The sequence below is a fragment of the Numida meleagris genome, chromosome 6, assembly GCF_002078875.1.
Source record: "Numida meleagris isolate 19003 breed g44 Domestic line chromosome 6, NumMel1.0, whole genome shotgun sequence".
Classification (NCBI taxonomy): domain Eukaryota; kingdom Metazoa; phylum Chordata; class Aves; order Galliformes; family Numididae; genus Numida; species Numida meleagris.
In genome coordinates, this window is record NC_034414.1 from 53,872,030 (window position 1) to 53,896,187 (window position 24,158).

Here is a 24,158-nt window from a genome sequence, read left to right on the forward strand (position 1 = left end):
CACAGGAAAGTTAGCATGGATTAAGGTAGGGTATGAATTCAAAGTGCAATGGTACTTTGAAAGTGGTTTAACGTAAACAGCACCAGACTCTTTGTTGTAGAATGAGACTTGGAGTCAATCAGGAAAGTCTTGTGTAGACAAGCCCTCACAGACGAGGCTACTGGAGTAGTGCTGTCAAAGGCAATGGTTTGCAGCCTCTTCATCTCCAGACCTGGAAGCATCTTCCAGGGAAGCCGTAGACATTCGGTAACACATTAAAACCTTCTGCTAATTGGTCTGCTTCTCCTAGCTGGCTGATGGATTACCTGCAAGTAGTCCAACAGCCCTCACAGAACAGTGTACGAGAACCTGAAAAGTACTGGTTTAAGGTAACTACAACACACACATTTCCTCCTAATACTTAGTCTCAACCTCATAAATATTTCCCAATCAACCAAGATGTGCAGCTAGTGATGGCATTAAATAATATATTAATCTCACAGCAGTTGGACTTCATGATCTTTGGAGGTTCCTTCCAAATGAACTACTCTAGTCTATTTTAACGTTCACTTAACTAAGTGTAGACACATTTCAGCCCAATGCAAAGATGATAAAGAAGATGCACAACACAACCTTATTCTTCCCAGTAAGTGACATTTGTTGTCATAAGTTTACTGACTCACCATATGATTGACCTAAAAATGCAAAGTTTTGTTACTGCCAACTAATTTTCATGTGTTTACTTCAAAGAACTCTGTATTCACTTCTGAAAGTATGCTGGATAAAGGCATTCAGACTTACACATCAAAATGTTCACTGAAAGAAAAATGCGAACTTGTTTTCTTTTCAACTCCTGCTCTTATTTAGTAATGTTTCTCATTTCCTGCTGTGGTAATTCATAAACATCTCATACAAATATATCTTGTACAGATTTCCATAGCTGAATTCAAGGCCATAAAGCTGACTCAGAAGCAGATACACCTAGATTCCGTAATTTCTTTTCTTAAACCTGCGCTCCAACTGCAAAGAATACTGTTCCTTTCAAAGGAAATTGTGTTCCCTCCATGCTTAACTCCCTAACATTGTTCTTGCGAAACTTTCATGAATCTATTCTTCCACCCATACAAAAGAATCATGTTGCATTTCAGCCATAATTTCCCAATCAGCACAGCAGCAGCCATATCAGTCAGATCAAAAATCTATCTCATCCAGGATCGAGATGCCTGAAGAAGAATATATTGCTAAAATACTCCCAGCTTTCTGCAGTTCGCAGCTCAGAGACTTCCTGAGCTAGAAGCAGCACACTTGCTTTTAAGACTGAAGTTATATACTGACACAACAGACTCGTCAAATTGAAGAAAATGAGACAAATTTTGCAGTAAAAACAGCATCTCCTTTTATTGCACCATTCCTATGAAAAAAATGAAGCACAAAATAAATGTATTACCGAGTAGCATATTTCCTACTGCTTGGAGCCTTTTGAAAATTCAAGAGAAGTCTTACTTGTTTGAACAGGTAACTTAAAAAATCTGTTTACTCCCTCAATAGCATCATTTTTAACTGTCAAAATACAAAAGAATGTTTTATGTTTATAAAAAAGCAGACGGAAGTTCCAGATAATATTTCAGGCAGCTGGGCACATTCATGTTGCTATTACCATATAAACCATTTTTTTTGAATGCAAAATCAGATTGTTATTATTATTTTAACACTGCACAGCTTTGCTCTTTTCATCTTCAAAGTTTTCATGACATAAACGATACAGGCCTTGCTTCTGCTCTGCATGCACAGAGCTTATCACAGAATCAGGGTCTTAATCTTCTTGACATCTCTGAGGCAGTTAAATTGCAAAGACACAGAAGCAGAGCAGTAGCTCATAGCACCAAAAGAAAGCAATATCAAACCTAAGATTAGAAACAAGAAATTCCTTATTCACTAATGAATTGTACGCTACTCCTGAGGTATGTCTTCCATCCATTATGAAGTTCATCATGCGTTAAAATCCACAGTAGTATTGAAAATTACTTTAGAATGACTGTAAAACTTTAAGAGATTATAACTGAATTCCCTTAACACAGAATGAAAGCATTATACATTAAAATTCAATTAAAGGAAGCATTTTTTGCATATCTGACTTCAAAATAAATTATTTTAAACTTTAAATCAATGGAGGAAACGAGCACAACTACTCTGAACTGTGGAAGGGATGTGAAGCTCACAGAAGAGCAGAGTTCTAGTTTACCATCACTGATCACATTCTTAAGTCGAGATGCACAGTTTTTCAGGTTTATTCCACATAATGGAAATAGATGCCCATTCACCATTCCACAGTTTTGGAACACAACCTTACTCACATGCATACTGGGAAAATTAATGACAGTTGATATTAGTCTAGTAACAAACTTCTTAAAGTTCCTGGGCAGAATGAATGCATACGTTTATACAATGCAAGGAAACAGTGGCAAGAACTCCCTCGCCAGAACAACCTTCAAAAACAAACCTACAGAAGTCTGGGCTTTTTATGTGAGCTCTGGGCAAAAGTTCCCATAGGTGCTCAAGGTGTTACTCCTCCATCTACATGCTTCTCCTCAGCTCATGCTCTGCCTCCCATGGAATGACAACTGTTCCCAGCTCAGAGGTCACCAAAAAGAACATGCAAAGTCACTTACTCCTGTGTGGAGCTAATTTAGTTAAAGGGCTAACAAAGGTGGGTTTGAACTGGAACAGCAGAGTGAGAGCTGGAAGAGAAATACTTTTGCTTCTGCTAATTCTCAGAGGGTAATTACCAGTACTACAGACAAATACATGCACCAGCATATTACAACAGGAAGATTCACCAGAGCTCTGTCTGTCAAAACCCTATGTTATGGTCCAAATCCAACATTAAGAACCACTGAAATCCCGTGCAACTGTTATTAAGAAGAACACAGAGAATGCAGATTCCCATTTAGGTACCTAAAGCTGCCCCAAATCCTCACAACTCTGCTCAGCTGTTACTACTCGGAGTCTATTCCATGCCTTAGCCCTGGCTTTGTAACCTTTTATTTTTTATTTTTTGTCTGTCTAGTATACAGGCCAGTGCCTGGCTAACATACACAAAAGAGAGCTGAAGATTTACACACAAATGTGTTTCCCAGCAGTGAGAGCACTCTCCTGTGATGTGGGAAGCAATATTAATTGAAGCAAGATCTTGCAGCCTGACTCTACCACATCCCAGGGAAATGCCCTAGCCCTTGGGCATAGAGTTAATCTCTCATTAGCCATCCCTCTGGTCTCTTGAATAAATTATTTATGAAAAGCAAAAAAAAACAAAAAAAAACTTCAATAGGAAAAAGTGAAAAGAGATTTACCATGGAGTTCCTGGTAGAGAAGCGAATTCTGAAGGAGGTGATATGTGTTTTAAAAAGGAGCCATTTTAGACAACAAATCAGTTTGCACTATGGGGGCAAGTAAACACTAGTAACAGCCAGATGCTATCCTATATGCAAGCGAGGACAGGGTTTAGGGCTGAAAATCCCAAGTAGAAAGTGAGGTCCGTTCTGAAGAGCTGGTAGATTCTTATTTTGAAACACAGTTTCAAACACAGCCCTCTGCATTGGGCCTAACCAAATCTGCCTGCAGTTTGCTGATTTCTATGACTCTTTTACCCGGCTTCTGTTTCTACTTTTGCAGTACATAAACATGGAACAAATCTAAGCTTTCAGAATGCAGGCAAACTGAAGACTTGAGCACAAACCTAACAAGCTGTGTTTAACATGAAAGGAACCACCAGACCTGATTCAAAGTACACACAACTCCGCTCCTGCATGCGCCCACAGATCCTTGTCTGAACACCCCGACACTCAGCAAAACATTCAGCCGGATGAAACACTAACCCAATCTTCTGGCCTACGGTTCTGCCTGCTGGCCAGGAGCACTTCACACATACAAAAGTCTTCTACGTCTTTGGTTCCACTTGAAGAGGTCTGACACAATCACCTTCAGCACTGGTAACCTGCAGAGGCTAACAGCACTATCCCCTTAGCACTTCTCATTTAACCACCTCCCCCTTCCCCGCCATGGATCACCTTCTGGTATCCTGCAGATTTCTGGCAGTCTGCAAACTTGCTAGAGCAATGGCGGTTTACAGCTCAGTGGGATGCAGGTTTAATGGATATAAACAGACTTGCAGGATAAACTGTGATATAAATCATCTGTATCTACATTTATATTTAACCGCTGAAGACTTCATTGTTTTAGCCATAGTGATGGGACCAAAATTACCTCCACATAAGAAGTGCAATTTGTAGATGAAATGCTTAAGAATCCATGCTATAGCTTAATTGTTCTTGAATGTTTAGAAAAATCTGAAAACGACACATCGATTGTAAAAATTCTTTGAATTTTCTCTTTGTGCAGAAAAGCAGTCAAAAAAACCCCAAACTAATCAAGTAAAAAACTTGATTCTATTTGTATGCATCCCTAGACAGATAAGTTATGTTCAAGGATCAATGCCTATTTCAGAAACACAGCTGTTTGAGAATAGATTTTAAAATGACAATCTGTAAGGCCAAAGATATTCTTCATCAAAATTAAATAAACACAAAATTATGCATCAATAAATCTTCTTCGGACTACAATGAATTTCAGGGGACATGTTATTGTTTCACAAAAAGTATCTGAAAGACCACTTCAAGCCTTCCAACTACAGCAAGATCCCATGCATTTCATTACCTAAGTATGCAAACTGGTTTCAGTTTTCACAGTGTAACAAATGCTATTATTTAAACTTTCCTCATTTAGATGATTCCATTTGCTCAGAAAGACTTTTCAGATTTTAGACACTCAAGCGTTTAGGTATTTACTGGGGTTTTCAGCAGGCCTAAACACCTTTTAAGCAATTAGTCAAATGACTAAAACTATCTAGCATTTCCCTTGGTTAGTAAGTCAGTTTTTAAATGAAAAAATGTTCCTTTAATAAACCTAGGGCCTGTCTCCCAGGTTAGGTGCAGGCAGTTGTGTGCCATTCAGCATATGCTCTTAGGAGGCTGGGCCCAGGCTAGTTTCTGTACAAATGCCATATGAACCTCCATCCACCTTCATTCAGGATAGTGCTGAGGCCAAGAGAAACAACCTCTACCCTCAATCAGCCCCCAAACACTAATCCCTAACCACCAGGTTACCACCTCCCCTCTGCTAGCATAAGCACTTTAACTGAATCAGAGACCTGGTTTAGGTAAAAAAAAAAAAATTATTTCTTTTTTACCACATTAGGTCTGATCTGGACCAGATCCCTGGCCCAGCTCACTATGCTTCTGCAAAGACACTTGCAAAAGGAGAAGAGAGGAAGTCAAGCAGCAAGACACCAGACAATGTAAGTCTACTTCTTCTGGTGGCAGCGCTGTCCCTCGTCAAATCACAGCATGTGAACAAACACATTGTTGTTTCTCAACATGCTCAACCCGTCTGAGGCACTTGTATTCAATTAAATGTAATTTTGTAATACTGTTTCATACATTTTAATTGAATCCCATTTTCTAAGTAAATACAGCATGACTCAGAAATGAAAATAAAACTAATAACTGCCGTTTATACACTAACCCAGCAAAAATTCAGAGTATGAAAGAACATTCTTCAAGTTTCCTTCTGACATCTGAAAAGAAATTATTAATTCAGTGTAAAACGTTCAGCTGTTCACAAATCGATTTAATTATCCCAACCAATCAGAAGAGCAACCTGTTGTAGGGAACCTGCTTTAGTAGAGGCTGGACTAGATGATCCCCTGAGGTCCCTTCCAACATCAAAGATTCTGTGATTCTTTAGGAAAATCACATACAAAATAGAAAACAAGGTAAAAAAAAATCAGCTTGTCTGCTTGGATGCAAGCTCTCTGAGCCAGTTTAACCTTCCTTGCATCTGATCTCACTGATGGGCCTCATCTATAGGCATTCCCTCTTCTACTTTATCAACTGATGTGTTCAGAAGCAAAGGACAAAGAATCAAAGAGCGAGAACACATTGTCTGCAGTTCTTATTTCTACAGCTGTCCAAATTTTTCTCATTTCTTCCATTGGTCTTTCAGTGTCAAGGCTCACCCTGGACCCAGCAATGCTGCACGGCCAAGTGGTGAAACAACCACTTCTGTGCATGACCTCACACTCAGAAAGCATTCATCAAGGAGAATTCAGCATTCTAGGCTAGGGGGGAGGGCTTCCACGCTACACCTCGCATTCCTCCTATTGTCGGAGGCTCCGACTCCCAGTGATCCTCTGGAAGGTGATTCACGTTGATATAAACATTACAAGGAAGAGGATTTCCTTCCCCGCATCCACCGCTGCCCACGCGCGCGTAGAGCAGCGCTGTCACTTCTGGGCGACGCAAACCCCTTCCCACCACGGGCAGGCTCTGCTCAGCCCTCTCCAACACAGCCTAACAAGGAGGCACGCTGCTCGCAATGAAGGGCACAGCCCCGCAGCACCGCACAGCGCCATGAGCCGCCTCAGCCGAAGCCACCAAAATGGCGGGGGCGGCGCTGGGCAGGGGTGCGGGACAGCACAGTGACCCGCCGCCCGCCTGCCCTTCCCCACCGGCCTCCCGCCCCTTTCGTCAGCCGCCGGCCGCGGCGGAGGGAAGGGGCGGAGGGACGCGAGGGAAGAGGCTGGGCGGGCCCCAGGGGCGAGCCGCCAGCCGGCATTCGTTCGTTTGCTAGTTCGCTCGCTCGCTCACCTGCCGGTAGGTGAGGCGGAAAGGCCGCAGGTAGAGAGAGGAGGTGCAGGGTTGGATCGCCAGCTCCTCTATGGCGTCCATCCCGCTGAGGGCAGCGGCCGCCAGGAGGAGGAAGAGGAGGAGGAAGAGGAAGAGGAGGAAGGGCAGAGGCGCGCGCAGCCGCTTCAGGCTGGGCAAGGCAGGGCCTAGGTGCAGGCACAGCCCGCAGTCCGGGGCCGCGGCTCCGCTCCTGCGGCAGCAGTGATGCAGTGACAGGCCGCCTGCCTCCCTTCTCTGAGAGCAGCTGAAATGCCGGCTTTCACCCCAAAAAGGGGATGAGGGCAGCGGCACAGAGAGGCCTCGTCACGTTTACCCTGTGCAGAAATAATTGTTTGTGAAACTGCTTTCTCGAAAGCGAACGTTTGCTGACTGTCAGTTATTTCTACGCGTTATAATAACATAAGTGCTGCCCTCCGGCACTAAACAGAAACCAGAGATGTGATGTCAGTGCTGAGTTTTGTCCGAATTTCATCCTGGTCCTGGCTGTGTGGTAGGCTCTGCCAGATGAGGACCTGGGTGTTAAAGCACCTTCCCATCTGCCTGCATACTTTGCTCAGGGGAGACCTTATTGCTCTGTACAACTCCCTGAAAGGAGATTGTGGTGAGGTGGGAGTCAGCCCCTTCTCCCAGATAACTGATAGGACGAGAGGTAATGACCTCAAGTTGCACCAAGGCAGGCTCACAGAATCATTAAGGTTGGAAAAAGCCACTAAGATCATCCAGTCCAATCCCAGCCCGCCTCTGCCATGCCCCCAACCACATCCCTCAGTGCTACACCTCCACGGTTCTTGAACGCTTCCAGGGATGGTGACTCCATCACCTCCCTTCCAGTGTACAGCTGCTTTAGCTGCCATATAAATCAAGTTAACTTGTGAATACATTAACTACACTGAGAATAACCTGCAATTCCTCCCATCACTTTTTTCCCCTTCTCATCTCTTCCCACTGCATCATTAATGAAGTTTATTATCCCTTAATGTGGTGGTGAGAGTCTTAACAGTATGGCTAGAAAGAAGATATCTAGCAATTACAAAGTTAGAAGTAAGTGGGGCAGTGCTTACACTGCAGAATGCCTGTTGTCAGTTCTGATAACGCAAGCGACAAAATAGTGTGTTTTGTGGGACTAAAAAGTAGTGTCTTCTTTTAAAAGGAGTATTTGTGAAACCTTCATGACAAGTAGGCAGCTGAATGTATTTTATTAGCTCACTATTTGAAAATAGTGGTGTGACTGCATCGCTGGATATATCCCTATATTTCTGTTTTTCTCACAATGATCTTGAGGTCATTCAGAGCTCCTGGGAACTTAAGCTATATTTTGCTATTAAATTATTTTAAGTCTTCCAAGACCAATTTAAGTATAAACACAGTTTCCATGCACAGCAAGTTTACAGTATCTCTGTTTGCTTATGTTAAAAGTTACTGGGTACCCTGGTCAGCTCAGCCAGTTAGAATGCCCTCTTTGGTAAACATTCTGACACCACTTTAAGGTTTTGAGTGTGTGTGTGTTTTTGGGAATATGTCATAGCATGTGATGAATTGCATATTCCATTCTTATTCTTAGGTGGGAAGCTTTTGGGGTTGTACATGTCACAGACCTGGTCTTGCTAACGTACCTGCAGTTGCTATTGAAAGTTGCAGGCTTCTGTATCAGATGGTGTTCTTTGTGAGCAGGCAGCTGAACTAAGGATATAACAGTAAGTTTGAGGAGCTAGTTTAGTGCTATTTTAAGGTGAAATCTGAATGAGAGAATAAATAGGAAAATAGGCCCTGCAGTGAGACTAGTATTGAACAACTGGGCATGAATTTTGTTACAATTAATGTCTAAATACCTCCTGTAGCAAGTCCAAGGACAATCCTGGGAAGGAAATGCCCCTCTGCTCCCACCTGCTCCCATGGAGGAAGGGGAATAACTCATCTTTGAATGGGTGAGGTGCACTTCTGCTTTCTTGTTTCCTTGCACTACTTTTGTAGCTTGCCTGCAGTAATCAGCACATTGACTGTGACTTGGATGTAACTGCACTGACTTCACAACAGGAAGCACCAGCAAATGCAGAGATGCTACATGGCAGCTTGGCTCTGGGGTCAGGATAGCTCTGTTCACACAGTGCACGCAAAGTTCCACCAGAGTCGACGTGCCCACCATGTCCTCACCACTTTTGCTGGAGTAACTTGATTCCAAAGAACATTAGGAGGCATTTGCTCAGTGCTGCCCCATATGGATTTATTACCGCAGATCACTATCAGCTTGCAGATCTCTGTACCATGTTGTGTGTTACTAGACATGTCCACATGTCTGTTCCTGTTTCAAAGCAGTTCCTATTTTAAGGTGGTTTCATTCCTCCAGAAACATGAAAATAGGCATTCATAATTCCAAGGTGGTCAAGTGCTGTGTTCATGTCTATTACTTACAGAGATGGTTCTGATACTTAAGCTTAGGCAGATGCTTAACTGCTTGCAAAATCCTTTGGTTTCAATTAGCAATTCTCCATAAATATAATTTACATTTGTATGATATTGTCACTAGATTAGCAGTTCCCACACTTCTTACATCCTAGATGACTCTTTGCTATCACAGTTTCTTTGCAGATCGCTATCTGTGTTTACCACTACAATCCTAATTGAAATAGATACAGATAATGTGCTTCCAAAACCAATTGCCTTGTGCCATCACATCTTCCTTCCTAAGTACTACTGTTAATTTGACTCTCAAAAAACAACAAGGCATCATAATGGCAGGTGGCCTTTCACTGCAGCAAATATATTCCTTTTTCTTCCTTAAAAAGGGTTTCTGTGTTATATCTTTTTGGAGACTTTGAAGTTGAGGCTGGATCAGGCCCTGGGCAACCTGATCTAGCTGTGTATGCCCTTGTTCATTTCAGGGGAGTTGGACTAGATGACCTTTAAAAGTCCCTTCCAACTCTAAGGATTCTGTGATTCTATGGTTCTAAATACCATATGTAATGTTGTCACGAGTGGTGCCCTGGACCTGCTTGTATCCTGTTGTAAGTTACTAAAATCTAGATGTTTTGCCTGCAGAGGTTCTACTGAGTCTGAGAATACTTTCATTTTTTTCCTGAAAAGAACAATCAGCAGATTGTGTCAACAGGGAGAGAATTAAAAAGATAACTGACTTGTCAGGAACTGAAAAGTTAAGGGAAGATTCACTGGGATTTCTTATAGAAAAGAAAATTAGTGTGAAAGAGGAATTCTTTCCACGGGGTAAGGTTCCACTTTTACCATATTCCTCTTCCCCTCAAAGTGATTTTTGCTCTGTATTACGTTGTGAGTAACTTATTGCCAGCAAAATTTTGGTGTTGTTTTAAAAAAATTTCCTTGAGCTTCAAGTTTTTTTGCAGACACAGACCTTCCCTTCCCCTGAAATGCATATAGACACACAGTGCTTGGGCATGTACTTTGCAGAGGGTTGAGTTGCATCCCTATTAGCTTGTTTTATGCTGTTTGCTTTGGGACACAACTGGGAATGTTTCCTTTACAAGTTTGGTGCTGCAGCCCCACTGTTTCCCATGTGCAGTGGGGAATGTCCCTCCCAATGCTTCCTGCTGAAGCCTAGCAAAGTGCCTGAGCTGCTGGGCACAGTTAGGCAGCACATTTCCCATAGTGATTTCTATACACGAGTGTGTGTGCCTGCTTTTAAATTCAGTCTGCCCTCACCAGACTTACCTTGCTCTTTAGCATACCATTGCTCATGAACAAAATCACCAAGTCCAGAGCCTTTCATATCTCCAAATTTTGCAGGATATCATTATTCTCTTGTGTTTCCTTTGATATGTGTGAGTACTCTAGTTACTAAGATACTGCAAGTATGAAAGCCTCGGCAGTTAGAGGCTCACTGACTTGCCGTTCTCAGCTTTCATTTTTAAAAGTTATTTCTAACCGTCATGGCTACAAGAAAAAGTGAGGAAATGTAAACTACAGCAAATCTATCATTTGTGAGCTGCTAAGTGCAGGTCCTGTGCCAAGGAGATGCCACCAATTTAGTAGCAAAGCTTTGATGTCAAGGGGACAGATAACCCAGATCCCCAGCGATGGGCAGAAGGAAGATGGCAGAGCTGCTGAAAGATGGGTAAAAGATCCGAACTCCAGTATAATTTGTAATTCATGTTAGAAATCTGTATGGGTGGCAGCATGAAAGCATGTCGTCTGCACGTGGGCCATCCTTGCATTGCCACAGAGATGTTGTGAGTGCCTCTCTGGGGATAAGATGCAGGTTCTTTCTATAATGAAGTGGCTGTTCTGAAGTTTGCCTTTAAAGTTTACCCCCTGGGCTCCTGTAGAAAAGCAAGCCTGAAGCTGCCAATATCTAGCTTTTAATTATTACTCAGTTCTGGGGCATAACCACCTTGGTTACATTCATGAAAGTCAGGATCGTGCTTATGCAATTCTTCTGGCATTTTAAATGGAGCCCTAGAGAAACTTTTATTTTATTTTAGTAGTAATTTATCTGAGGGACTTATTTTTGGCGTTGTTGCTTTAAATGATTTACATTTACATTACTAAATATAAAATCAGAGGTCTACACTACGGTACGTAACAGTATGTTCCAACAATTTTATTTACCATCGGTTGGTTCAGAGTTGCTTTAATCACATGAATAGCCTCAGTCAGAAGGACTCAGAGTAATTATTCATGTATGGGTTTGCAGAATTTGGTTTGTAAGGAGTGACAGCGTGAGCAAGACAGGAATGGTGTGTGGTATTGCTGGTGTGCACCACTCCAGGTTACAGGAATATTTTGGTTTCTTTCCCTTAGATCTTTTCATTAGCTCCTGCTTGTTTTGAGAAAATCAAACTGAGTCTCTTGGGATGAGAAATGACCATCTTTACTTTGCAAAGCCAAGTACTGTCTTGTGGGTATGGTGAAAAACTCACCTGTTTCAAGTAGAATAGTCTCATCTTTTTCAGAAGAGCTGGAATTTGGCCATCTACCCAGGGAAATGAAGGGCTCCTACAATGCCTTGGGTTGTAGTAAATACTGTAAAAAATATATAATTGAAATAAATTCAGTATAATTACAGATGCAGGTATCATGACACATTATATTGATCTCTAAAAATAGTGGAGGAAAAAAGCTCTTCCACATAAATATGTAACTAATATGTCAATAAGACAGTTCCTAAGGTATTCATAACAAAATGTGACAAGTTGCAATATGGTATAAAATAGAGAGAAGGAGGTGAGAACACTGGAAGTAAAATCTGATTTCTAGCTTTTCAACTGGGGGAAGAACAAACACATCGCCTGTGGAAAAAATAAGAAACAATATGCATGCAAAATTCGGATGCTTTTTAATTATTTTAATTACTATCCAACAAATGTTGCCTACAGCTAGCAGGGTGAAAATGATTACAGGGAAGACTTTGATTTTTCAATAAGCTCCTCTCTAACAAGGAAAAAAAGAAAATGATAACACCTTGTTGTTTGTGTTACAGGACCACGCACAGCTACAATCTGTGTCTCATTATGCTAGAAATACAGGTAGAAAAATAGAGTATTTCCCTAAAGAGCTACAAACTGATTTATACAAAGAAACAAACAAGACTAATACAGAGTAATAAGGAACAGCTGAAGAAGGGCAAAGGAATAAGAAGAAATCTGCTTTTCTTTGGCCAATACGTATGCAGTAGAGCTGGAAAGAGAAAAGTATTTTGATTTCTCAGGGAATCTTGATGTTCCAATTGTTTGAAATTGCCAGTGAAAAGGACTGGAGCCCAAGTGGCTGAATGCTTGAGCGTTGGCCATGGCTCCAGCAATGACCCGGGTATCTGAGAGCTCTTCAATCCCTATGACACTGAATCTGGTAGCCTGCCTGGGACTGCAGGCATTAAAAACCCAGGGGTCTTTATCTTCAGGCAGTTTGCCTAGCAAGATTTGCTGAAACTGTGAGAGCTGGAAGCCCTGCTCCTCTGGAGACTACCAGCTGGGCTGCTCAGAAGCCGGGGGCTGGCACAGCTCCAAGGGAAGCTTGCTTGTTTTCCAGAGGAATTTAATTGAATACTTGTCTGTATGAAACGTTTCTGTTCAGTAAATTCAGATGTTCGAAAGGAGGAAAATATAGTTGGAGAATTGTTTTCTGCCAGATGTAGGGAGCAAGTACCTGGCTTTTATTTTGACGTATTTCAATATAAGTATGTATCTGATTTATGAGATAGAATGGTAGGGAGCAACAACTGGCCATTTCCCTGCCTCTTCTTCATTAAGCATGCAATATTATTTTCATATTTATTTGTATTGCAGTAGTGCTTAGGAATCCACAAATTTATTGTGCTCATCAGTATCAAAACAGAACAAAACAGCCTAAATGCTTTTAAGAGATTCTTGTGGTTAGAAGCAAGCTGGAAGAAGGCTCCAGGGAAGGACAGGCTAAGTGCTGCACAGCCTAATTCGAGGGAGGGTAGCTTTCATCAAGGAGAGTGTGAGCATGAAGGACAGCACAGAGAGGAGAACATGGCCATAGTGGAGGAGGTGGGCAGCAGGTTTTAAGTGCAGGAGTTCAAGTCAGGAAACAAATAGGGGTCAAGCTGATTGAGTTTAGGTGGTTTAGCGAGAAACCTGGAAGCAGCTGAGCTGAACTGTTGTTGAGAGCACACTGAGAAGTTGGAGACTGGTCCACTGGTCATATCAAGGGCTGTGTAAGAAACAAGGTTCTGAAAAATTAAATCTGAGGCATTTTAAATTGCCTCTCAAAACTGTTGGCATTGACATTTCCTAACTTTCGAGTGCTTGACTTTGAAATCTTGGCAGTGTTTTTTTAATAAATGTTATGCATTTAGACAATAGCAATTCTTTGGTTCTAATTCAGCACAAAAACAACCAAAAAAAAAAAAGGCACAAAAATTGAAGAAAAACACCACATTTTTAATTTGTGAATCATTACTGGATTTATTATTTTGTACTATGGCCTTAGAGGCTGCTGAAAAGGTATCCAATGCATTTCAATTGGAGATTTGGGCATTAGCATGCTCACAACAAAACCAAGCCCTCTGATATCCATCCCTAATCTCCGTTGATCTCCTGACGCAGTCTATTTTCACCTTGCTTTTGCCATGCTCCCTCTCTTAATGCCTCTTCCTTGCCTGCAGACTCTTCATTAGAAAGCCTACAGAACGGAAAAGGCACGTGTATTAAAAATTTATGGGTGTCAATACCAATGAAAAGTCACTGTTTGGCCACGTGCTGAATAAGTCATTGGGGGCACTGAGATCTGAAGCTATGCAGGGGATGTCATTGCTTCTAAATCTGTAGAGAGCTATTTGCTGTATTTTGTTGTTGCTGAGTTTAGATCTTAGACTCTTGTAACTGGGTAACCTGAATGAAGAAAATGCCCTCCTTCATCAAGATCAAGAATTATATGATGTTTTAACAACAGTGCTCAGCAATAACTACTACAGTTTTCTACTTGTTATTTTAAAGACATACAGTCCGTGTATGCTAATATATCTGCATGAGAGATTGCTGTGACTTAGAGCCAATCTTTGGCAGAAACAATAGAACAGACTCACAAACAGGTGGTTCTCATCACTGGATGCATAATGCTGTATGTATGCATTTAGCCTTTTGCCTAACGCCCTGATCCTGTAGAGAATGTGGTTCTTTATGGACATAAAATGAAGTATTTGCTGGCGAAGATGACAAAGTACGTACTGCCCTGCAGTGTCCCACTCGGTACCTGGATAAATATCTCTCAGTTGTCAGGTAAACCAACATGAGCATATGAGCTAAGGACAGCATTGCTCTTTTGTGGACCTAAGAAAGGAAAATACATTTACAGCGAATGTGGATGTTCTGTTCTTCATTCATGTGTGACCAAATTCTAATCTCTCAGTCTGCCGTAAATCCAAAATAACCAACTGAAGTCAGTGCAGTTCCTGGAGATTTGTGCTACTGTAAATGAGAACAGAGCAGAGAATTTTTTTCTCTCTCTCTTTGGTAACAGTGAGAAGAAAAGCTGCAATGTCAGCCTCGCTTTATTTTATTCCTTTGCTCACGTCATAAAATGGGCATCATTTAAACCTCCTTTATTTTTTATTTTTTTTATGTTTGGAATGTAACAGAAGGAGAGCCTTGATGGTTTCTTATTTTACAGGAATATAAACATTAAAAGTCATTTTTCTTTTACACATGAGTTAGGAAGCATAATTTACTTGAAAGGACCCCATTATATACTCAGTACTGTATTTGTTTATCTAATTGAATAGAAGAGCATTTACTGCAGTTTCAAAGTTAAGCCAATAAACATTTGTCTTTGTATTGCGGCAGCAGTGTTTGACAATTGGATTGGGCAGCACCCATTTCAACTTCAGTTTATTTTATAGTATTGATGAAGCAAAACTCCCTTGCTTGCACAGTTTCCACAAGTTGGATATTTGACAAAAGATGCCGAAAGCCTTTCTTACAAGCTGCCTGTGTTGCCTCGTCCTTGTTTCCAACACCACCTCACAACTTCGTATTTTGCTTCCCATATCCCTGGATATATCCTGCAAAAAAAAAAAAAAAACCACAGAGAAATAAGGAGCAAGGTTTTAAAAGCACTTACATGCCTCATTTCTCCTAAAATCAGAGTGCTCAAGAAGTTTAATTTTCCCTGTCAGCTGACAAAGCTGTTGGCACTCTTAGACATAAAAATAGTTGAGAATACTGTGTAGTTTTTTGACTCATTGTATAAATGGCATCGTGAATTGTGCAGTCTGTATCGAACAGCTTCTGGAACATCTTCTCCAGTCAATTCCTTCTGGGAGCAGGATAACCACATGCCTTCCGAAGCAGTGTCAGTGCCCTCCCCGCATGGGACTACAGATGGGATCTTTGTTACAGAGGCATGAGATCAATTCCTGATTCCAGGCCGTGTAGTAAGTGCATTCCTGACTGAATGTTACATCGTTTTTATTTTCCTGGGACAGCATTGCACTTTGTCTCCTCACTGAAAGAGCTATGTTCATTAGATACAGGAAGTCCTGCTAAACATCCATAACGTTACATCAACAGCTGCTGGTAGATCTTTGAATGCAGTGATCAGGGGAGAGTTTGCAAGAGATTTGGTACTTCTTTGCAGTGATTGTTTTCTTCAGTGGGCTTCAGAATCTAACCTTCTGTGGGGAAAAAAAAAAAAAGTCAGTTAATCCTTAAGGTTGTGAAGAAAACTTTTAAAACATGCACCAGATGGGAATCAATGCAGTAGTGTCTGCAGGCGGACAGATACCCTGAGAAGCAGCCTGAAGGCTGACACTGTTTGGATTAAAGGAAAAAGAGCTGCAGAGCAGTCATGCAACGTAGACACTGTCAATACAGTATGAGGAATGGGCAAGTCTGCAATGAGCCCTGTCACACTGCATCACTGATGGCTTTGGTTTTGACTGTGGCTCAAAAGAAACCCAGTTCTCTCCTGTTGATTTGTGCTCCCTCTGTTCTACATAGACAGTTCCCATTACTTCCTTTGGCAGTGCACACAGATAGCTGACTCCGTATTGGAACTGACTGGAAAAAAGATTTACATCTGTAGAAAATAAATTTGTATTTCTTCGCTTGTTTTCTGCACTTCCCAAGCAAGAAAACAGGCTGTTAAGAGAAAATTGCATTAAAAGTTCTGGGCAGAAGAAAAGCATTTTCTCCCAACAACAGATCATGAGTATTAAGTGATGATATGTTTGATTTCAACTGTTTCAATCCAAGTGAAAAACTTGCGTTGGAGTCGGTAAGCAGAATGGCTGCTTTAGGCGTAGTGCCCGTCAGTGATTCCATTGCCCCCCAGCTCCTGATCTCTGGTCTCTCTCTGTGGATGGGATTTTGCAGGATTTCTACAGAACCTCTCCAGAATAATCAGTTGCTCATGTCACCAGGAGCGATGCACGCCCAACTCCAATTCAGCTTATTGGACAACTCTCTGTTCTTATCGTTGCTGATTTTGATAGAAGATGAATCCTTATATTCTCCTGGATGTCATCTCTAAAATGGTAAAAAGATCCCAAGAGAAAAGGCAGTTTATAATGCTTGGATGCAAAGCTACACACTAATTATATCTTGCACCTTCAAATATGGATGAATATTCAATGTTAGCAGTAAGTAGGGAATGTGGCTTCAAGGGGTTGTATATTACATGGGCAACAGAGGTGATGTGGGCTTAGAGTATGTGGAAGCATCATCACTCCTGTCCCTTCTAACACAGGAAAATGCCCTTAATCATAACAACTTGTTCAGACTGAAATTTGTTCCAGCTGAATGTGGAGAGCTGGGGACAGCTAATGGCTTAAAACAGGTAGACAGCTGGTACCAGAATGGACAAAGCCCATGCAGAGGAACTGCCCTAAGACACAGCAAAAGTAAACCATGCCTGGGTGCCTGGTAGCCCTAAGTTGCTGATGTTTTTAATAACACATGTGCAGGACCACACATGGTACCATTTGCTTTAATATTAATAACCAGTGAGCCAGCAGAATAAGCAAGGATTTTATGAAAATGAAGTCTGATCCATTTGACGTGTGGCTCTGGGACAGAGATGGAATCCCTTTCTTCTCTCTAGTCAATGGCCCCCTAAATATGCACAGTGTCCAGCATATGTTCTGCCCTATATTACTTCAAGATGGTTAAAACAAGCCGCCTATTCTCATATCAGCCAGGGCAGCATGCAGCACTGGTGTCTTTTCTACCTGCAGCTCAGTGACCACAAGGCTACTCCTCCGGCATGCAGAGGGGCATGATGTAGGAGATGAAGGACTTACATTTCACGTTTCTTCCTCTTCCCCATTCTTCTTACCCCTGGATTTGGGGCATTAAGTGCTGCTGGAAGAAAAGGGCAGGAGATCTGGCTTTAAAGGAGATGAATCCATGAAAACAGCAGGACTCTTCAGGCTGTTGTTTCTACCTGGTTGCAGATCACAAAGTGATCTCTGCTGTTCCAGATGCTCTGTGCAGACAGGACAAGATGCTTACAGCCCTTAAGTGTTGTTCGTATCCACTGTCAGCCACCTATATTGAAAACATAGCACTTGAGCCCCGAAGACCTGGAGAGTGGCCATGCTATAATAAGAATTCAAAATAGGTAAATAAGCATTTCAGTTTTTCTGTGCTCTCAGTCTTTAAGACTTTTATGTTTTCCTGCGTAAACTTTGAGGCTGGGAATGAATCATTTAGGTAAAAGATAAGTTTTCCCTATGATCATGCATTTTTTTCATGATATACTTGGATGTCTACTGTAGGAGCTGAGAATTTATAGAAACCTATCAGAAGGCTTGTGATGATGTCCTTAAAACTGGCAGCCCTGGATACTATTGTACTAGAGAGTGGGACTGTTGTGAGACTGAATATGAAGTCCTGGTTTTAGTTGCACAAGTAATATTAGCAAGTGCCTGCATGTGTTTAATAAAGCTAGATTTCCACCTTCCATCATGCAGCTTTAGTCATAGCAACATAGTTTGCAGCTCCCACTCTGTACAAGCTGTATGGGTTAGTAACAGCAATGTTGTTGGTAGGAGTTGTTGAAGGGAGTAGGTAACTTGTTGAAGGGAGCATTGAACCCAATGTTGTCAAGTTTGATCTTCTGTGTCTCAGCAGCTAACTGAGCAGGAAAGTGTTAAATCTCCTCCAGCAAGGCTGTAAGGAGAGACACTGCAGTCGTCTTTACCTCCTAACTCACTTGCAAACCGAGGAAAGGAGCAGATCCTCCAAATTAGGTCATCTGTTTGCTTCATTCTGAAAGATTTTTATTAAAGTGAAAAGTGTTGTCTGTTTCTTCTCCCAGACAGAAAACAAACATTGGCATCTAGAGTGGTAGAAGATGAATATTTGGTGCTGGGCAACTTGATTAAAGTGTATTCCTTGCACTGCGCGGTGCCTCCCTTATCCTGCCATTGTGTTCATACAAAAAAAAAAAAAAGGAGGGTCTGCCCTTTCCCATTGTATGGTCACATTTTCCAAGTTCAGCCAAAATGGGTCTTACAAAAAGCTTAAACAAAACAAAAAAAAAAGATGAATTTTGTCTTTTAGTAAGCCGCTAAAGAAACTCTGAAATGAAAGCAATCTAGTGCATTTTGTGTATAAGAAAGCTGTTGTAGTCAGTGTTCTGGGTGATCTGCCTGAGGAAGAAGATAATACTGATAGAAATGGTGATGGGATAAATGTTATCTGAGCTTTACCTTAAAGGTGTCCTAACTAAAATTGAAGGTGAATTTTACGTGAAACACTGGGAAAGTTTATAGAGGAAGAAGTTATTTGCAGCAGAAGAGAATGCATTTGTAATGTTATATTTTTATCACTGCCATCACCAATATCAGCATCTACATTTATCTACCAGTGTACATTAAACTAGCGATCCACTGATGTAATTAACAGACATTATTAGCCGTAATAGCCTAATTCAATCAGCTTTAATGGAAGAATCTTAGAGTCTCTGCATCATGTTTGCCATTACCAAGAGACAGTTGCTCGTGGGCATTCACCTGTGCGCAAACTGGGCATGAAAAAAAAAGAACAGAACACAAAGAAAACCAGAGTCTTGGGCTAAGCTATGTCCTCAGCTCTGTTTTGTGGCACTTTTATTTATTTTAAAGACTCAACCATGGATTGTCCTCAGTGTCTGTACTCTGAGTTTTACTGTACTGGTTCCACCACCACCAGACTTGGTAAACAAAGATGTACCCAGGGAAAAACAGACGTGGTTACAAAGATGTGTGTTGCCAGCATAAATCTGGTTAGGTTAGCATGGGATTCCAGCAGCCAAAATAAAACAGTTGTGTAGAGCCAAGAATTTTGAGATAGAGAGGGCTGGAGGAATTTGAAATATGCTACAGAAGTGGAAGGAACAGGACTTGGCAAAATCCTTGAGCTCATTAGAGAAACAACACGGCTCGGTAGCCAAACAACAGGGTGGTGTCAAAAGAGAGAGTGAGATGGCAAAAGCCTTGGGCAGGGACAACAGAGGATATCCAGGAAGGGCCGCCCAAGACCTGGGGCTGGATGGAGATGAGAAGTTGGCACTAATGTAGTACCATTGGCTCAGGGTTTAGGTTCAGTGTTAACTGTAAATTCCTGACCTAAAATTCTTCTTTGGTATGATCAAGTGATCTCCACTGACTAAATAATCCTGAGAGCCAACAAAAGCACAACATTCTTGAGAAATACATGATAAATACGATAACTACACCTCCATCCATACCTACATACACGAGGGTTAAATGGAGGGAGATGGTTTTGTCATGATAATTTATGTAACAGAAGTATTTCATATTAGATTAATATTGAACGGTATGGTGAATAATCTGCTTCCTTGTGCTTAACTTTAGTACTGTATTGATGCATTTATTTTCAGTTTTTCTCTTTTTTCAGCATTAATTGCATTCCCCATAGCTGAAATTTCTCTGTGAAACTTGCATCTTAGTAGCTGAACATATCAATGCTTGGCAAGGGAATGAGCCAAGTGGCGTGGATGTTTCTGTAGTCACCAGTTGCACACTAATGTGTATCGATTGAGAGGAGAGCAGTGCACATACCAGTTCCTCAGCACAAAGTAAGATCTCTCATGCGCTCAGCCAATATGGGGTTTTTGCTATATGATTTTGGTTTTAGCACCAAGTTCAGTATAAAAAAGCAGGTACTTTCAGTTAATTAAAATTACACATTTTATCCAGAAACACATCAATAGATAGGCATGTAAAAGGCAGAGATTTTATCTTGCTCGAAGAGAACATGTGTTTGGTTGAATCTTGCTCTTTGAATTTGTGTTTGTGGCTTATTACCATTGTAATCAACGAAATATAAATCTCCCGCTCAGCACTTGCTGGAGCCTGATGGTGCCAAGGGAGGAATTTTGCAGCAAGACCCCAACCCCTTGAGAGCATGGGGTACCTCTCGCGCTGGAAAACTTGGAGCAGGGCTGAGTCAGCAGAGCCCAGCCTGCATTGCTCTGCCAGTGCCTGGCACTCCAAACCCAGAGCGAAGAGGTGCACGTGCCCCTGCAGGGCCCTGAGCCCGCCGTCGGGCGGAGACATGGCTGGTGCCAAAGTATGCGAAGAATGGAAATGAAGGTTCTCCTAACCCTATACAGCGTACATTTAAGAAAAGAAAAAAAAAAAAAAAAAAGCCTAGATCTCTCATCAAAGTAAAATGTAATTAGGGGTATTATTGCATGCTTTCTTAATTGGAACAGCCTGTGACAGAGAAGTGTTTGGGAGGATTTCAAGCATGCTCTTCTCATGTGGAAGCGCAGCCCAGTGAACCCACGTGCACATGAAGCAGCTGAATGGCAGGCTGCCGTCGGCAGGATGGCACCTATGTCCAGAGTGGTTTGTGTACAGAAATGTGTAGCTCCGAGCTTAGCATCATAGAATCATAGAATATGCCAAGTTGGAAGGGACACACAAGACTGATCAAGTCCAACTCCTCACACAGGATCCCCCAAAATTCAAATAATATTTCTTAAACCACGGTCACAGTAAGATGCTGCTGCAGTTTTTCTGGGCTGCTAGGCAAAGCTGAGTCACATCCCTGTGAGCACCAACCACATCAATATATCAGAATGTATTTTATGTGAAATCTTTTCTCCAAAAGTATAAAGAAGCAGTTTCAGTGTTGCCCTGGCTTGCAGTTACTATTCCAAATTTGAAGGCAGTGGTGTCAATGAAAGCAGTGCGCAGTTATCCTGGAAAACCTTACTCGCATGATACCCAGGCATGGGAGCGAGCCGATATCCCAAGCATGGGAGGAATTCCCACAGACAGAGTAGTGGAGTGAAACCAGTAGCATAGACAGGATTCAGGCACATTTAGGGGTGGATAGGCAGCAGGGGGGTGAAAGATGCCTTCGTTCTTCTTGTGCTGTGGTCAGAGAGGTCACACCGTAGGGGATTGCTCACAGTCTGGCTGAGGGCCAGGTATTAATTTCTCCATGTTCCTGTGTGGGAGTAGGGAAAGAGAAGTTGAGTGCTGGAAAATAAAATGAGATGAAGATGCTAACACAATCTGCCACTGGGTTTCTTCTTGGACAATACACGGTTTTCACAGCCCCAGAGTCAGTGTAGGAACAAGGTTGTGATATTTTATTCATATTGCTAATAATTTTCATATCCAATGATTATTAAAATAGTCTTTTTTTCCCTTTAATACATCTCTTGGTGGAAAACGAGTGCAGCTGGAGATATTTAAAGCAGTGCATTGAGAAGACCTATTGCCTGGCTTTCAATAGTTAAGTTATGAAACACTGGACACTGGAGTAATAAAAACCTACTTACTTTGATCCTGTAGTTAAAAAATGATTAAAGTATAGAATTGCAAGTGCCGACATTAGACCTCCACCCACAAAGAGATTTAAAGCTGTCAGGGGAAGAAAGAAAGTTGAAAGACAGCTTAAATGTAATAATTCAGAAATTGAGCTGCATTTTTAATTTCAAAGATGGTCAGGATAAAGGGATTTTTATACCCTATTTGTTATACTAGGCGTAAGAACCTTATCCCAAGATATTTCCACTTGCCTATTACCGAAAAGCTGATAATTGCTTGACAGGTCAGAGAGCTGTGTTTCCGTATTTTCTGTTGAGCTGAACTCAGTGAATTTACAGCAGGATTTCTGCTTCCCCTCTTGGTACCTCCACCAAGCTCAGGGTGACCCCTGCCCTCCCTTCTGCTTGCATGCTGCAAATAGATGACGGAGCATTCGGTGATACGGTTTACAGGGATGAAAAGCTTTCTTCTTTTAATTGCATGCATATTGTCATCTCCTAGGCACATGAAATTACCTTGTGGAATTGCAATTATGAACTTATTACTGGGTTGTCTAATTGCAAAAGAATACAGAGACGTGTTCAGTTGGGTTTCTGGCCACTGCCATGTAAACTGTGCCAGTGAAGGCACACCCTTACACCCCCACACAATCCTGACTTAAGTTAGTAGGAACCCTCTGCTTTTGCATAATAATTTTGTAGCCAGTATAAAAGACAGAAGAGAATGTATTCATTTATGCTTGTAGTATTACATTCACCCAGCCAGGCTTATTCACACTTTTGTAGCAATGGCTATGATAGAGCAAAGTCAATGTTTGATCTCAAAGTATCCTCAGTCATTTTGATTCTCTGTCCAGTCACAGATCTGTATCATTTTAAACATTGTTCAGTGAAAATAAAGACCTTAAGAACAACAACAACAATTCAGCCCTTCTCAATATCAAAATGTCAATGTTGAATCTGGCTGTTAGGGTGCACAAGAAGCTCATTTTGTCCCAGCCAGCTGGGATCCACTTTTCCATCTGAAGAGGTCCCAGACTGCAGGACAAGCTCCTGAGACACAGTGTTGTCCTTGGGGAAGCCACACTCACCTTTGCCATGCACACTACAGAACCTTCCAGCCACTCAGAGCTTCCCTCTCGCTGTTCCCTGATAGGGAATTTGTTTCTATCTCGATCAGTTGCAGGCTTATTTTCTGGACAAATTTGAATTTTCACTCCTCCATGAAATGGCAAGTGCTCCCACACACAACAGCCTAGCACAGGAAGACAGGGTTTGCCTCTTAGGAAGGCAGATGCATTCCCCAGCATCTTGGTCCCTTTGCAGCACTGGTCTTTGAGGTCTTGAGAAACTGGTTTTGGTTATCACTTAGCCCTAAGTTAGGTTTAACAACAACTGCCAGCGGAAACCTGAAAGAATGATTTCACAGGGGATGTGGTAGAGGTGCATAAAACATGGACAAGGGTAAAATGGGGAAAAAAGGCACAGTTCCACAGAAAATCATAGCAAAGAATATCTCCAAGTTGTGGCAAGCTTAATCTGCAATGAAAAACATTATCTGGCTGTGGAAATATGTCCACTCAGATTTATGGGGAATGGGACATCAAATGCCTTTGGGTTCCTCCAAAAGTTCTCAGTCTGAGGTATTTGCAGTTCATTTCAGAGGGCCAAGGCTTCACCTGGGGTTTTACAAGGACATGATGGAAATTGACATGCTTTTAAATGGTCAAATCCTCTATCCGAAATGCAAATAAATGGCATCTTCAAGTTAAAATAGCAAAGAACATCTTGAAACTTACAGGTACAGAAATAAGCTCTCTAGCTCATAGCAAATGGCTATTTATAATTGCCTATTGGGGTACCTGACATCAGATGGTTGTACCGGTAACATTAGAACAGTATCTGACAGTTTGGGAAAAACACATGGCAGGAGGTGGGAATGTTGATTTGTAGGCAACCTTTGGAAGGGTGCGGGGAGGGAGACAATGGCTAAGAATGTGCTTTACTTTTTAAGAAAGTGACATTCTTACCACCAAAACAAAAACCCAAGAAAGAAAGCACATTCCAAAATGATATCATCGCATTCCTCTATATGGACAAACACACTTCACTGTAACTGCTGTTTCCTGCGTTTGTGATTTCCCTTGCAGAGTGTTTCAGCGAGAGATGTTTTCAAATAGGAAGAGAAACTCAGTTTCAATGTCCTTAGGAACC

The 24,158-nt window shown here is 41.6% G+C and overlaps 1 protein-coding gene across 1 annotated transcript in view; it reads right to left on the reverse strand.

Moving 5' to 3' along the window:
- Nucleotides 1–6,855, reverse strand: part of NUDT14 (nudix hydrolase 14) — a 53,307-nt gene extending 46,452 nt beyond the window's left edge. Inside the window, exon 1 of the mRNA XM_021402432.1 lies at nt 6,684–6,855. Within this exon, the coding sequence (XP_021258107.1) occupies nt 6,684–6,764 (81 nt within the window). The 5' untranslated portion in view covers nt 6,765–6,855. The remainder of the gene's footprint in view (nt 1–6,683) is intronic.